The 14,869-nt window shown below is 44.4% G+C and overlaps 1 protein-coding gene across 1 annotated transcript; it reads right to left on the bottom strand.

Annotated features, from left to right (window-relative positions):
- Positions 1-6,230: 6,230 nt before the first annotated feature.
- On the bottom strand, positions 6,231-7,889 carry LOC105717986 (polypyrimidine tract-binding protein 1-like). The gene is made up of 2 exons (XM_012453458.3): positions 6,998-7,889; positions 6,231-6,925 (listed from the first exon to the last, which is right to left on the bottom strand). The coding sequence occupies exons 1-2, from the start codon at positions 7,884-7,886 to the stop codon at positions 6,231-6,233; spliced, it is 1,584 nt and encodes a 527-aa protein (XP_012308881.2). The 5' UTR covers positions 7,887-7,889.
- Between the last annotated feature and the right edge of the window lie 6,980 nt (positions 7,890-14,869).

The following is a 14,869-nucleotide window of genomic DNA, read 5'->3' as shown; positions in this document are numbered from 1 at the left end:
AGAAAGGAAGATTGCAGGGGACTGGGTGAGAGGGAACGCAGAGATTGCAAGTACAACTTCTGAGTCACCTGGAAGGAGGAAAACGGATGGGGCCTTTGCATGTTAAAAAGGGGCTAAAGAGAGATTATTTCTACCACCTCTGAAAAATGAATATCACATAATGGAATTTCCGATTGCTCACAAGGTGGGTAGATGGGAGAAACGTGCCACCCCTTCCTTTGCATGAGTGAGAGGGCTGACCTATCTATCCCTCAAACAATGTGGAGGCGGCTGTCATGGAAGGCAGTGGAGAGCAGGAGAAAAGGCTTGGGCTGTGAATTTGGACTGATCTTGTTTTAATTCCTGCTTTTGTCATTAACTCTGGGAACTAAATTATTTAGGGCCCCAGAACCTCATGTTTCTTCATCAATACAATGGGAATATTGATACCAATCTCACATATTCTTTGTCATGTGAATCACCTAGCCCTGAGGAGATGCCTTCGTGTTGGGGTCCTCCCCCTTTCCCTCACCTCCTACTCCACCTAGAGAGGACTTGCATCCTGCCTCACAGCCCTCAGCGGTGACAGCCTCTATTCTCGCTGTCGGATTCACACCCACCCGCCTCCCACGCAGACCCGTGGGGGAATTTGCTCCGCATCAGCACAGAAGGTCTTTTCTTCTCATGCCCACATGTTGGGGAACCGCCCATTTGCCGGCTGTGTCTGGGAGAGGCTGGTGATCGTGACGAAGCCTGGTGTGCAGGGAATTTCCCTGGTCTGGTGGCGGCAGCCCCTTGTCTTCAGCCTTCCTCCTGCAACTTCAGTTTGTGAGCCAAAAACAAGGCTGAGAAAAGCCTGACCTCCAGTTTCTACCCTGCTGTCGGGAGTTGGAGTCACTTTTCTGGGCCCCCACAATTATTGCCTGATGGGAAAATATTCGCCCTTCAGTGCTTGTCCCAGCTCCATCGCCTTCCCCGCCTTCTCCCCAACTCTTTCTCCCCATCCAACTCCCTTCCAGCCAGAGCAGAGAGACTGGGCCTTCAGGGAGAGGGCAGAAGGGCTTTCCCAGCTCCCTGAGTGCTTGTCCTCCTACCACAGCCCTCTTCTAAGCTGCTTGGAGTTATTGTTTATTTTTCACTAAGGTGTAAGTTCCTGGAGACTCTATTTTACTCACCTCTCCTCAATAATGCATAGTAAAGCACTCTGCATGTCACAGGCACTCTGTGACAATTTGACACTGGCTGCCTCACCTCAGCCCTGACTTTTGCTAACTTTGGATCTGTTCCCCAGGAAACACAGGCATCGAAGGGGCCTGGAGAGGTCATCTGTGTCGTTCTTTTCCGAATAGGAAGCCGTAGCCAAGGGAGAGAAACGGACCTGCCCAAGGTGGGCAGCTGGCAATGGAGAGGGGGCATGGAGGCAGGGACTGTCATGGCGCTCTGTTCTTTGAATTATATTGAATTACAATTTGCCTTGACAACTACTGAGCTGACTAGAATAAATCTTCCCAGAAACCACTGGCAAGAACATCCACTAAATGGTATTGGCAAGAAATGCACTAAAAGACATTCATCAGTGAAAAGAGAGACTCCAGCTGCCCAGAAAAGCCTGTGAAGTTTGCAAAAGGCAAGAGCAGAAAAAAGTTACTTTGCCTCTTCTGTAAAATAAAGCTAAGTGCCAACTGGCATTCGACACTTAGACCTCCTCTTTGGGGCCTCCTTCCTTTAGGCCAAAGAGGAGCATCAGAAGAAGCAAGAAATGAATGTTTATAAGTTTTTCTCTCAAGTCTAAACAATGCTTTTTATCCCCCAGGTTTCCTCTGCTTTCTTCACTTTTTTCGTATTTCTTTTTCCCAGCAGAGATGGCAGTGAGGAGGAGTCCACATGAGTCTTCTCAGGACCATACCACCTCCATTTGGTGTTAGAACAGATTTCAAATTTCTTTGTTTTGGTTTTATTCCATGGTACTTTTTCCATAAGTAGTGGTTTCTATTAAATCCATGAAACAGTCATTTGCAGATGGTCTGGCATCTTTTTCTTTGTCGTAAAATATTATATGCTACTAACAAGGTTAACTTCATCCACTTGATATTTTCATTGGGTATATATATTTTAACTCTGAGTCATAAGAAAATAATATGGCAGACAAAATATACATTTCCTGAGGCAATGAGAAGGAAGATTTGAAACACAGATTTCACTGAGTCAGGCCTGCCGACTACAGATATTAATAATTTCCTTTTGTAGACAATTTGAAGCCCATTTCTATGAATATATTATATAACCCTATGATTTTAATCTTGGAAAAAATGTCAGAATTAATCCCTTTCCATCATCTAATTTTTCAGAAGAAGAAACTGAGGCTTGGATGTGAAATTAATGGCCTGAAGCCTCCTAGTAGTTTCAGAGGTGGGACAAGAAATAAAATTTCTTCATTTTTAAGTGAGTTGTCTCTGAAAAAAGTAAAACAAAATATTGCTTAGTAACAATGTACTACTAATGCCTTCTTCTAGTAAGCCCTCACTGAATATGTCTTTGAGTACATGATTCATGGAAATTGTCAAAAATCACCAGTGATAAATAAATAAATGAAGGAGAAGAGACAAATCTCCTATGTAGATGATTCAAAGTAATTTACATAGATATTCTATTATGAAGGAGGTGAAGCAAAACTCCTTACCTAAATGTGGGCTGCCCATAGTGACTTCTTTCCAAAGACCAGAGTATGGAAAGGGGGTGGGGGGCTGACTCCACAGTACAGAAACCTGAACAATGGCCCCTCTGCCAGGTGATCAAGGTCAACATCAACAGCACTAAGTCATTTGGTAGTCTGTACCCTGGATTTATTTGATGAGAATGGTACTCCACGTCTGTGGCCTTCCTTTCAAAAACCCGTAACCCCAGTCCAATCATAAGAAACACATCAGGAAAATCTCAACTGAAGGACATGCTGCAACAGACTTCACCAGTACTACTCAAAACTCCCCCAAATAAGGAAAGTCTGAGAGACTGTTGCAGCCAATAAGAGCTTAAGAGGCACAATTAAGTGTAACGTGGGATCCTGGGACAGAAAAAGGACATCAGGGGAAAACTTATAAAATCTGAATAAAGTATGGACCTTAATATAATATATATTGGTTTATTAATTGTGACAAATATGCATACTAATGTAAGATTAATAACAGGGAAAACTGGAATAGGGTAAATGGGAATTCTCTGTACTTTCTTCTCAATTTTCCTGTGAATCTCAAATTGTTCTAAAAAATACAGACTTTTTAAGGGGATGGTGTTTGCTCTGTCACCCAGGCTGGACTGCAATGGTGTGATCTCGGCTCATGGGTTTAAATAATCCTCCCATCTCAGCCTCCCAAGTAGTGGGACTCCAGGCATGCACCACCACTCCCAGCTAAATTTTTTTTTTTTTTTTTGTATTTCTAGTAGAGCTAGGGTTTCACCATGTTAGCCAGGCTGGTCTCGGATTCCTGACCTCAAGTGATCTGCCCACCTCGACCTCCCAAAGTGCTGGGATTACAGGTGTGAGCTACTGCATGTGGCCTAAGGATTATTTTTTTTAATCTCTGGTAAAGGGGTCAAGGGTTTTCTGTTGTAACCTGTTGACCTACTGGCTTGCCACACTATGTCCTTTTCCTCCACCTGTCCCATCTGCAAATGTAAGTCTCAAGGTTTTCTTAATAAGAAAGGGAAGAGAAGTCACTATGCTCTAACTTCACTAGCATCTTTCCCACCCTAATGTCTGGGCAGTTTGTTCACACAAACCTTCAAGAAGGGACTATAGAGTAAGAAAACTAGAATGTATGATGCATGGGATTTTTGTCTGTTGTGTTCACTGGTTTTTCCCAAGTTCACAAAAAAAGTGTGTGGCATATAGTAGATCAATAAATATCTGTAAAATAAGTGAGAGTCTTAAGTAAGAAATTACCTTTTAAAAAGATATCTGTTGTATGAAATGTGGTCTAAAATGCTGTAACTGAACAATTATTATTGGTCCACTAAAAATACAGAAAATAAAAACCAAAACGCTTTAACTGATTTTCAACATAAATCTATCAAAGCTTGTACACTCAAATGAGTGTAAGCCCTCCAAATTAGTACTCCTGGCAGCCATACACTTGATTCAATCCTGATGTTGCTACTCCAGTTAATTTTAGAATTGTTCACTTAAAATTTTTTAGCACAGACATGTAAAATGAGACCTTCGTGATCGAGACCTTCAACTATTTCCTCTAAACAACTTTCCTCAAGACAAATGTCCTCTTGTTTGAAACCTTCCCCTTTCCACTCCCACTCCTCATCCAACTAAGAGATTCCAATTCCTCCATAAAATCCTAGCTTCAAAGACACATTCCCTGAAAACCTTTTTCTTACTGTTGTATCACCACCTCCCTGAGAAAGAATTCATCATTTTGGTTTTACATTTGTTCTCTATTTTTACCCTTATCATAATGAGCTGTGTTTATGTGTTTATCTCATGGTTCTCTGTATTAGCCTGTGAGCTTCTCAAAGGCAGAAGCCTTGTATCATTCATCTCCATATCCGCAGTTGCCCACAGAGCTGCTGGCTCAATAAGTGCCTGTTGAATTGAATGGGATGGAACAGAACTGTAATTAAGTCCAAAGTCATAAGCCATATTCCTTTTAATAATCTCAGTGGTGGCAAATCTCAATGCTTTGAGACTGGATATGTGATTGAAAAAGATCAAAGTCATTTAGTACATACTTTAATGAACAAAGTGGGTAAAAATGCTCCAAGTAATGCTATTTTTTTTTTTTTTTTTTTTTTTTTGAGGATACAGAAGACGTTTATTCAAAATCCAGGTACAGACTGGCCACCTGCCTCTACAGTGAACACAGGGCTACAGAGAAGGGGGGAGCTGGTTATAAAACGGTCTTCGTCGGTTCTCTCTGCATTGCGAGCCGGCGGGATGGCGATGGAATGTGCGTGGGGTCCCTGCAGCCGCGCGGTCAATACTGAGCCTGGAACTGCCACTAGCAAAATATACATCTGCGTCTCCATAAAAAACTGCATCGCTGTCCCTCGTGCCTCACAACAGGTATAAAAAATTATAAATATTTACACCCTCATTACACTCTCCTTTACAGAAAGGGGGGATCCCGGGAGTCCCCGAGACAGGCCGCGCAGGGGCGGGGGAAGAGCACAGCGAAGTGGAGACCAGCGCCTGCCTTTTCTGGGTCCCAGCATCAGAGACAGGCAAAGGGCAGAAATGAGACTTTGGTCCAAAATTTGAAGGAAAAAAACCCTGAAGAAGTTTGAGAGCAAGTTTTCTAGGTGACTGCAGGTGAAGGCGTGGTGTAAGGCAACTGGAGGCGATGCCAGAGGCGGCGGCACACCCACCCCTTCCCTGAAGCTCGGGGCCAAGATCGGACCAGGGCTCCCTGTGGGCCCCACCTGCTCTCTGGAAACTGGGTCCCGCCTGTGACTTAATGACAAGGAATAAAATAAAACAGCGTACAAGGTAATACCACGAGAAAGTTTAGGTTACACTCATACCATTGTATCATCTTGCTATAAAAAGTTACTTAAAACTATTTCTTTTGCATATAAATGAAAAAAAGATTAGAATATTTGGTCAACTGGAAATATTGCTAGGCTGCAAAGTATATAATACAGAGATTATGATGAACAGCTCTGCAGCTGACTGCAGCAGCGGGCACCCTGGGCCAGTGCCTGGGGGAAGGGGAAGGTCCTGGGGGCAGGGCGGGCAAAATCACATCACTAGATTAGCAGGCCAGGGAGGTTGGGGTGTGGCAGCCACAGCCTGCCACACCCCAGGCACATGATCCTGCAGGAGCCTCTGAAGTGTGACCCCTGCCCCTTGGGTCCCCAGGACACCCAGGGTGGGTGCGTGGCCGCAGGAAGGCAGGTTTTTTTTTTTTAAGGCACAAGGAAGCCGAGTCGTGGTCGGGGGGCACACCCGTAGGCCCCACGCCGGACAGGCCCTACCAAGGCACAGCCTGAGGGTCTGGCCCCGGGTGTGGAGGGCCGGGAGCTCCCGCTGCCACAGTCACCAAGAGCCTGAGCTGTCACCCGTCACCACAAGGTTAGCAAGGTGAACTAGATTTAATTTTTTTAAAAACAGGTAAACTGATTTCTCTTTAAAAAAAATAAAATCTCTGGTCTGTTAAGGTCACTTCAGCTGCTTTTTAAAGTGGCTTTTCTCTGGAATGATGGAAGTTGTCTCCAGGGGGCCCAGCCATGGGGGGCCCATGCCCTTAGATGGTGGACTTGGAAAAGGAGACCCACAGGTGGTGGCTCTCCCCGAGGTCGTGGTTGTGCAGGTCGATGAGGGCCTGGACTGCCTCCTCCACGGAGCCCATCTGGATCAGTGCCATCTTGCGGTCCTTCTGGAAGAACTTGAATCCTTTGACAACGCCCCCGTTGCTAGAGAATTGGACCTTGAGATCTTCCTCGGACACTGAGGGCGGGATGTTGGAGAGGTGCAGAGTGGCCAAGGGTGGGAATATGTTCTGGAAGTTCTTGGAGCCTGGCTTCTTGAAGCAGTGCAAGGGTGAGTTGCCGTAGTCCTTGGTCAGGCCCTGGTCCTCCTGGCCCTCGCGGGGAAGCTGCACATTCTGGTGCTTGGAGAGCCTGATGTGGATGGGCTTCCCGTGCAGCTTGTGCTCATTCAGGTGGCTCATGGCCAGCTGGGCCTGGTTGCCGTCCGCCATCTGCACCAGGGCATTCTCCTTCTTATTGAACAGGATCTTTACGCGCTGCACGTCGCCGTAGACACCAAAAAGAATAAAGAGGCTTTGGGGTGTGACTCTCTCCGGGTTGAGGTTGCTGATCAGCAGCACGGAATTTCCTGCCCTGGCCAGGCCCGGAATGGCGATCCGGCCCACCGCCGCCGAGGGGATGGCCAGGGGGGCCAGGGCTCCGTGGACGTTGGGAACGGAGAGGCCTGCGGCTTGAGGAATGGCAAAGGTGGGAGGGAAACCAGCTCCTGCATACGGAGAGGCTGAGATTATACCAGGTGCACCGAAGGCCGCGGCCATGGTCTGGTCCAGCGAGGGCTGGCTATCCCCGGAGGGCAGGTCCGGGCGCGTGTAGTCCTGGCTCTTGTCATTGTTGTACTTGACGTTGAGGCTGGTAAGCTTGGAGAAGTCGATGCGCCACGTGCAGCAGGCGTTGTAGATGTTCTGCGCGTCCAGAGACAGCTTGGCGTGCTGGGCGCTCACAGGGTCCATGTACTGCAGCAGGGCCTGGAACTGGTTGTTCTTGGTGAAGGTGATGATCTTCAACACTGTGACGAACTTGGAGAAAATCTGGTGCAGCACATCCAGGGTCACCGGGTAGAAGAGGTTCTCCACGATGATCCTCAGCACGGGGCTCTGCCCGGCCATCACCATCCCTGCATCCACGGCTGCCACCGAGGCAGCCAAGGCCAGGTTTCCCAACTGGACCGAGTTCACGGTCTGCAGGGCCGCCTGGGTGCGCACCTGGTTGGGAGAGTTGTCAGTCTTCAGCTCCTTGTGGTTGGAGAACTGGATGTAGATGGGCTGGCCATGCAGCACGGGGGTCACGGAGGTGTAGTAGTTCACCATGGTGTTGGCAGCCTCCTCCGTGTTCATCTCGATGAAGGCCTGGTTTTTCCCCTTCAACATCAGATTTGTGACCTTCCCGAAGGGCAGCCCCAGGGAAATGACCTCCCCTTCGGTGACATCAGTGGGGAGCTTCCGAATGTGGATCACTCTGGAGGGGACGCCAGCACTTCTGCTGTCGCCTTTGAACTTCTTGCTGTCATTTCCATTTGCTGCAGACGCTGAGTTGCTGCTCATGATAAACAGTCCATTGGTGACACAAGTAGAGAAAATCTCGTCAGATCCCCGCTTTGTACCAACTGCTATATCTGGGACAATGCCGTCCATGGCACACAGCAGACCCGCGGGGGATGGAGTGGAGGCGCCGGAATCAGCAATGCTATTTTATACAAATCTAGAAATGTCTACCAATAAGGAGATTAATGGCCTTATATGTCTCATCAGGGAAACAGGTTCAAAAATCAGTCTTAATATTATATAACTGAATTCATACCTATTACAAAATGCTTACATATGTAGACAATAGAATCTGGTTATTGAAATAATTTGCTCTAACATGTATTCAGCAAAGTTGTTTGTTTGTTTATTTTGAGACGGAGTCTTGCTCTATTACCCAGGCTGGAGTGCAGTGGCACAATCTCAGGTCACTGCAACCTCCGCCTCCCAGTTTGAGCAATTTTCCTGCCTCAGACTCCTGAGTAGCTGGGAATACAGGTGGCTAATTTTTGTATTTTTAGTAGAGACAAGGTTTCACCATGTTGGCCAGGCTGGTCTTGAACTCCTGACCTTGTGATGCACCCGCCTCGGCCTCCCAAAGTGCTGGCATTACAGGCATGAGCCACTGTGCCCAGCCAGTAGTTTTTATTAAATGTAATAATCATAGCACTCTCTCGGTCTGAGATATTACAAGAGTGAAAAGACAAGGTCCTGTCCCTAAGGAACTCACATTCAAGGGGTGGAGACAGAGCTACACAGTTATCACACTAGTCAAACTGTAGTAAGTGACAAATAAAGGTGTAAACACTATACATTGGGACTATAGAGTCTGGAATTGTTCATCTTCACTGGGAAGGTTTAAGAAAGGACACTCATTGAATTGCCGTCTTTGGCCAACCTCAGCTGTATACATCTAGGGAATAGTGTAGATGATGTGTAGTGAAAGATGAAACTGGAAAAAAAGGTTTAGGTCAGACCATGACAGCATCTCAGTGCTGGTCTAAGGAGTCATTCTGTAAAAACAGACAAACATGAAGCTGTTGGAAGTTTCTAAACTCATAGGAACTACCAGACCTAGGTTTTAGGAAGATGACTCTATTGTCAGTGTGGAGACAAGTAGAGGATGATCAGAATAAAGGTGAGATCAGAGAAGCAAGAGAAGAAGGAAGACTAGTTATATAAGGCATTCACATAGGCTTGAGATGCTCACACAGTTTCTCTCACAACCCTTTTACACTTTTAAAAACTACTGGGAACCCAGAGAGTTTTCACTGATATGGGTTATATCTATTTTCAATATATTATAAACAAAAATTGAGGAAAATTTAAAACACAACAATGCCTAAGTACACTTTCCATTAGCCAGCAAAGATAGGACATCCTGTATCCTGTAACTTTTAAAACACTCCACTTTCTACTTCTTAAAGAATGAAAGTAAACAAGGAAAATCATGTTTTACTATTACTATGAAAATATTTTCACATCACAGACCCCCTGAAAAGGTTTCAGGGATGTCAGGGGTCTTGGGAACTCTGAGAACCATTGATCTGGATATGTGATTGAAAAAGATCAAAAGCCATTTAGTACCTACTTTGATGAACAAAGTGGGTAAAATTGTGCCGAGCAATGCTGTTTTATACAAATCCAGAAATGTCTACAAATAAGGAGATTAATGTCTTTGTATGTCTCATCAGGTAAACAGATTCCCATCAGACAATAGACCTAAAGCAGAGATAGAAGAGAAGAAAAAACAACCAGTCAATTACACTTCAGAGATAGCCTTGGTAGGAAATGGTGACAGATTGAATTAGTGTGGGTTTGGGTGGGGTGGTTTGGGAACAGATGAAGGAAGAAAGAAGAGCTAAAACTTGCTCTCAGAGTTTTATTTGAAGGAACTGTGCAATTTTTTGCCCCAGCTTCTCCAAAAAATGTAGTTAATAAAATTAAAATTTGTGTATGTTCACATAATACTTTTAAACTGTGGCTTGGTTGTTTGATCTTCTTATTGAGATTCTTAAGCAACCCCATGGCATTCTACACAGAGATTTTCTTCCTCCTACCAAAAAAGTACCAAGGATAGTAAGGACTTGGTATAAATGGTTGATGAATGAATGAGCGCTAACCTAGATATGTGTAATACATAATTTTCCAAGTCCTCAGATGAAAAATACAAATGTGCAAGCTTCCACTCTTAAATGATGAATCACCTTTTAAGTATTTATCGAAATTATTTTCATAAAGGGGCACCCTCACCCTCTAGTCCAAAGATAATAGTACTAAACCCACTTTAAGAAACACCCATCACTTAACTGTGCCTTTTTAAAAGTAGGGTGTGTTCATTTAATTAGTCTTAATTTAAAGACCAATTAACAAGGTTCCAACATAGAACAACATGATAAAAATCGATTTCTTTATTTCCTGAACTACTGAGTCATCTCTGATGATTCTGACTGGATCTGAATTAATTTGCACAATACAAGTTTATTCCAAAGTGTTTATGAAAACCACACTTTGGTTCTTTCCCTACTTGGTTCCATGCCCTTCTGTGCTTTAGCCTATTAACCTCAACAAACGTGCTCAGTTTGCTGTTTGATTTCAGTCAGATGCTTTATTCCATTTTTTCTGTCCTGTAACCATAATGTGACAAGTCTAGGTACAATCCCAGAATCCCATGCTACGCCCCAGGAAATGATGTAGTCGTTCACATGTCTTACCAGTTCAGAAACATTTGTTCAGAACATGAAGAGCCACAATGAGACCTTAGCCCATGTTCAACGACCTTCCTTCTCCAACCCTCCATGTGGCGGATCCTGCAGCGTCAGAGAGGGCTTGCCATTTCCTGATCACCTTGTGCACGTCATGCTTTTGTGCCTTTCCTCACGCCTTCCTCTCATCTGGTTTGTTCTCCCCTCCTTCCTCTTTCTTTCTTCCAAGATACAATTCAAATGACCCTTGCTATGGGAAGTCTTCTCCAGTGCCTCTGGCCTGGTTTAGCCACTCACTTCCCATAGCTCCTGCTCACAGCTCTTCTTAGGAGTTTCACAGTCCTTTAGCCCATGACTCATCAAGCTGTGGGCTGCGTTTAGCCGTAACGTCATCTGTATAATCAGCCCTTCATAATTATTGCTTCAATGGAATTGACACCCAACCAGATAGTAGAAGAGATAAGCTCAAACTTCCTGACTCAGCACATGTGCACAAGGTTCCCAAATCCCTAGTCTACATTTGATCTTTTTCTTTGTCAATAAGAAAAAGCTTCTCTTAAGAATTATTAAACTTCCAATTCACCTTCTCAAAGTGGATAATAAGAAAGCTTTTATAGTGGGGTTAGTTGGGGGAGCGGGAGGGAATAGATAGGAGATCCACAGCAATGAGTGAGTTAAGTGTGTGTCTCCAAATACTTCCTACTGTGGCATCTTCTAGCCCTTTGTCCAAGCACATTAACTTACTTTGTGAACAAATGCTATGACGTCTATTATGGTCCCAGGAATATAGTGTGTCTGAACTCATCTCTGAGCCTTTAAGTTACTCCCTCAATCTGGACTGTCCTTTGGCCATTCCTTCACTTCTCCCTTCAAGACCAAGTTCATGTGGCTTTCCTTCCAGCTTCCTCAACCAGAATCAGAAATGTTAGCACTGGAACTTCTGCTCTATTGCTCACGCACTTAATTACCAAATGGGGAACTGAGCCCGGCGAGGTTAGGTGACTTGTCTGAGACCACATAGCTGCCCTGGAATTCAAATCTTGTGGCTTGCAGTCCTACCTTCTTTTTAATCGTATCCACTTTAATCTTGACTCACTTTGTTTCTCTCAACCCAATCTCTGGTTAGAGTTGTTTTATGTGGATAGATGTGTCATTTCCACCAGTTGGTAAAACATCCAGGCACAGGATTATGGGTGTATGTGATTCAGTGAAAGAGACATGGTCTCTGGAGTTAGACAAACCCAGACTCAAGTGCATCCCACATTCTAACTGTGTGACCTCAGGCGAGTTATGCAAACTTCTGAGCCTCTATTTCCTCATCAGTAAAATAGTAAAACATAAGTGGGTCCCAATGAAGTGCCAGGAAGTTGGGCAAGTCATCAGAACCTCAAAACAATGCACCGTCTGAACAAGGTCAAGTGTCTCACACTCACTGGCCTAGAGTGGGGTGGCCATACCTTCGTGGTCCCCTTTCAGTTCCAAACAGTTCCTTGACTCAGGGATTCGGGGTGATGTCTACTAAAGTAAAACACCAGCTTGTTTTCAAGAAGGGAAGTGTTTATGCTGCCTCTGCATAGAGTCATAAGGAAGAACAGCAGATAGCCTTCCAAAGATATGGTCCAAAACATAAAAATAAAAAATGTCAGCTCTCTGCCAAAGTGACTTCAAAATAGGATCTTGAGTAGTTCAAAACCCTCAAGACTGTGGTCAAGGGCATCGACCTCACAGTGTAGCTGTTTCAGTCATCTTCCCCTGACCAAGGGCCACATTCCCTCTTGACCAGACGTGATATCCTATGACCCCTACCTCTGTGCCCCTATGCATGGAATTTTATTTTTAATCATTTGAAAACAGAGTAAGCACAAAGCCTGCTCACTGAATCCTGGGTCAGACCATGTCATATATCTACTTTTTTTTTTAAGTTCTCTCTTTTATTAAAAAATAGAAAAGGAAGCCCTAAGAATGTTGCATGTTTTATGTGTTTAGATTCACATTGTGAAATGTGTAAAATAATATTAAACCCTTAATGGTGGTAACCTCAAGAGGGTGTGTAGAGATGAAATGATTGTCTTTGTTTACTTCTTATAACTCCGAATGATACTAATGAAAATGCAGTTGTTCTGGCATTTTATCAAATAAATAAAATCATTACTTTTTTTAAAAACAGCTTTCCTTTTAGTTGCTAATAAAACAGATATTGGTCGCTGGTATTTTTTTATCTTCAGCTAGCCTCCACTTCCCCCAGAAAGCTACCAAAAACAGTTCAGGAGATGATGGACAGCTTGACCTCAGGTTCACTAAATTAGCAGTAAACTTCAACTTCTCAAAAGTCTATGGTAAGACTATTCAAGTGCCCCTTGCTTTTTGATCTTTAAACACAGTTATGTGCAGATTCACTTTTCCCAATCAATAGACAATTGGTGTCTCTTTATTACCTAAACTGGATAATTTCAAAAGTCAACAGGCCCCCAAACGACAGTTTCTCCTTTCTTTGAGATCACTGCTGATTGCTCCTCTCTGGCTTCCCTGGAGCCTACTGAGGACACTGTTGGGTCCTTGCCCAGTTCCTTCACCAGGCAGTGCCTCCACCCCGCGGCTGTGGTGTGTGGTGGCTGCTGGTGGCTCACAGCTGCCCCCTTCTCGGAAGAACCGTGCTCAGCTCCTGGGAGGTCACTGCCTGCAGGAGGTTGTGTTCCTCCCACAGGGCACCGGCAGGGCTGCAGAGCACAACCGCCCTGCTGGATGGGGGCCAAGCATGGGGCGCCCCGCACGTTGCAGAGCAACCCTTGGACTTCCGCAAAAGCCGCGTCTTTGCTTATTCTCTTGCTATTTCCTCACTTCGGTACAGGCTTCTCTCTCAATAAATCACTTGCGTGAAATAAGCAAATCACTCCCCTCAGGCCTAAAACAGCTGGGCCTTTGGTTGCCCTAATGAGGAAAAGTTTCATATAACTTTTTTTTTTTTTGAAACGGACTCTCGCTCTGTCATCCAGGCTGGAGTGCAGTGGCAGGATCTCGGCTCACTGCAACCTCAGCCTCCCGGGTTCAAGCGATTCTCCTGCCTCAGTCTCCCGAGTAGCTGGGATTACAGGCACCCGCCACCACACCCGGCTAATTTTTGCATTTTTAGTAGAGACGGGGTTTCGCCATATTGGCCAGGCTGGTCTCGAACTCCTGACCTCGTGATCTGCCCGCGTCGGCCTCCCAAAATGCTGGGATTACAGGCGTGAGACACCGTGCCCGGCCCATATAATTTTATAGTTGATTAAAACTTAAATTCTTTAAGACTTACAAATTAATATGGAAAAAACCCCAGCTCACTACCCATCCCACCCTCCCCTCCAATTCAGGTATGAGGAAATCTAAAATGTTGTTCAGATTAACAGCAAGATTCAATGCTCCAAGGCAGAGAAATGAGGATAAAATGCAATTATTATGCCTAGCCTACGTGGTAAGTATTTAATAAACATTTCACAACTAAAAACTGTTTTGCCAAAATTTACTTGATTAGAAATAATGCCCAATTCAAGAATCAAGGTTGCTAATAGTTGAATGTCTAAAAATGTTTTTATGACTTTCATGTAATTTTTTTGGAAACCCAAATACCCACTTAATATGCAGGAGTAACATACAGGTTTATGGAATAGGAAGAAAGGAGCTTGGGCCACACTCCAGTCTTGAACCAACCATTGTAATTTCCAACATGGCTCCATCTCCATAATCCTGTCCTGTGGCCCACAGGAAAGAGTGGAGCCTCACTGGGTACCAAAAGAATACTTTGCATCTCTGAATGTACCTAGAAGGCAAAATTAACAGTTGTATAAAACAATAATGACAGCCAGCCGCAGTGGCTCATGCCTGTAATCCCAACACTTTTGAAGGTCAAGGTGGGCAGATCACATGAGATCAGGAGTTTGAGACCAGCCCGGCCAACGTGGCAAAACCCTGTCTCTACTAAAAATACAAGAATTAGCCAGGCATAGTGGCGGGCGTCTGTAGTCTCAGCTACTCAGGAGGCTGAGGCAGGCGAATCGCTTGAAGCAGGGAGGCAGAGGTTGCAGTGAGACGAGATCGCGCCACTGTACCCAACTTGAGGGACAGAGTGAGATTCTGTCTCAAAAAGAAAAAAAGAAATAATAATGACAATAATATACAAAAATATACTGACATTTTAACTAAGGTTTTGGAAGTCTAGTTGATAGATTAATAGATTAATAAAGTGAAATGAGAAATAAAGGGAGAATATTGGCATGTTGTTCAATTATTCAAATAAAATCTATTTTTTATTCATGGGATAAGTTGGAATTTTCCTTTTGTCAGGAGAATCTATTTTATTGATTAGAATATTGATTATTCTAATCAATAGAACAGATATTCTATTCTATTCTA

Source organism: Aotus nancymaae, unplaced genomic scaffold, assembly GCF_030222135.1.
Source record: "Aotus nancymaae isolate 86718 unplaced genomic scaffold, 86718_ANA_hifiasm-v0.15.2.pri h1tg000040l, whole genome shotgun sequence".
Taxonomy (NCBI): domain Eukaryota; kingdom Metazoa; phylum Chordata; class Mammalia; order Primates; family Aotidae; genus Aotus; species Aotus nancymaae.
The sequence above is the reverse complement of the archived record's forward strand: the minus strand, read 5'-3'. Positions and strand labels throughout refer to the sequence as shown.